At 64.0% G+C, this 1,591-nt stretch overlaps 1 protein-coding gene across 1 annotated transcript; it reads left to right on the top strand.

The window, feature by feature from the left end:
- Positions 1-957: 957 nt before the first annotated feature.
- On the top strand, positions 958-1,481 carry MNEG_16402 (hypothetical protein; the record flags this gene model as incomplete). Its single annotated transcript, XM_014035128.1, has 2 exons — positions 958-1,229; positions 1,442-1,481. The coding sequence occupies 2 exons, from the start codon at positions 958-960 to the stop codon at positions 1,479-1,481; spliced, it is 312 nt and encodes a 103-aa protein (XP_013890582.1).
- Positions 1,482-1,591: the final 110 nt, after the last annotated feature.

Genomic DNA, 1,591 nt, shown 5'->3' with positions numbered 1-1,591 from the left:
TTCTCCAAGGTCGAATGAATTGAAGGACGGCAAGAACCTGAGGACGCTGGCGGCAGCGACGCAAACCGTGCCGCCGCACAGGCGGCCGACGCCGGGGGCAGCCGCGGCGCGCCGGGCGGTGCCGCTGGGGCTGGGGCCGCGGAGGCGGGGGCGGCGGCGGAGCCGGCTGCGGCGCGGCCGCAGTGCTGCGCTGTGAGCTGATGTGGCGGACACGTGGAGGCGTCATGCTGCGAACTCGCGTGGCGGCGTCGCGGTGCCAAATTGCGCGTGTGTGTATCCATTGCAAATTCATTGCCTCCTTTTGGCAGGCCCCTAGCCCCACCAGCTAGGGCCGCTCCCTTTCTGCCTCTGTAACGAGTGCACATACACATCTTCAGAGTTGGATGCTTGGTCGGGCGCCCACGGCAGTCGGGCAGTGATCAGTGGAGCGCGACAGGGCAGCGAGGAGCGGACACAGCGCGTGCCCAGCAGTACTTGGGTGAGCACTTGTGGTGAGCGATTTACAAAGCATGAGTGTGCCTGCTCAAACGGTGCGTACACGTGAACTCCATTTGCCTGAAGCCGTCGCATAGAACATCACGAAAAAGATATGCACGGCTCAAACCAGCAAGTGAAGCACTGATCTGCTTGCGCGCACAGCCTGAAGTGCTTAGAGCTCATACAGGTTTCATAAAGCTTATGATTATAAGAGCAGGGCATCCCAACTGATAGCACAGCGCTGCTGAGTGCGGGCATTGGGGTCTTTGAGTCGTGTATAGCCTGCGTTGGACCTCACAGCTGCGGCATAGTAGTTTATCAGTGAGTCAAACTTCGCTGCCCGACCCCGCGCCGCAGCTCGCACTGCATGCGCGACGCCGCTCTACGCGGCGCACTGCAGGCGCCTGTCACTCGCACACGCGCCCCGCCGTCGCCCCACGCGCCCGCCGCGCCCCGCCCCGTCCCCCAGCCGCAGCAGCCATGAAGACCAAGGGCGGCCGCCACGCGATGAACCCCGCGGACGCGTTCCGCAAGCAGCAGCGCAAGAAGGAGATCGCGCGCAACAAGGCGGAGCGCCAGTACATCCGCGACGCCTATGGCCGCAAGGACAAGCCCCAGGAGTTGAGGGAGGAGTTGAAGGAGCTTATTGATTTGGAGGCAAACGGCAATCTGAGCAAGCTGCAGAAGATTCGGAAGAAGGTGCTGCAGGAGGCATATGATGCGGCGCTCAAGCGGCAGAAGGTGCGGAGGGCGTGGGGGGCCGCGCTCGGCCGCGCTGGGACGCGGGGCTGTTGTGGGCCGGCGGGCGGGCGCGAGCAGCAGGCAACGCAGTCCCGGCGGCGTCAGACGCCTGCGTTTTTTCCAACCCCTGGCGGCCCCAGCTTGGGGTTTGCAGGGAGAGCAACCAGCAGCCGCCCATCGCTCCGCTCAATGGTGTGCTGCACTGCACACCCGTCCCTGCAAGGCTTGCGCCTTACCCACGCTCATATCCCCTCCGCCTTTGATAACCCCCCCGCCCCCAAAACAAACCATCCCATGCAGGAGGAGGAATTTGCTAAGAAGCGCGAGCAGCAGCTGCAGCAGGCGCTAGCGGACGGGACAGAGATACCAGAGG

The sequence above is a fragment of the Monoraphidium neglectum genome (genome assembly GCF_000611645.1).
Source record: "Monoraphidium neglectum strain SAG 48.87 unplaced genomic scaffold scaffold06329, whole genome shotgun sequence".
NCBI lineage: Eukaryota > Viridiplantae > Chlorophyta > Chlorophyceae > Sphaeropleales > Selenastraceae > Monoraphidium > Monoraphidium neglectum.
Note: the sequence above shows the minus strand (reverse complement) of the source record. Positions and strands in the feature narration are given on the sequence as shown.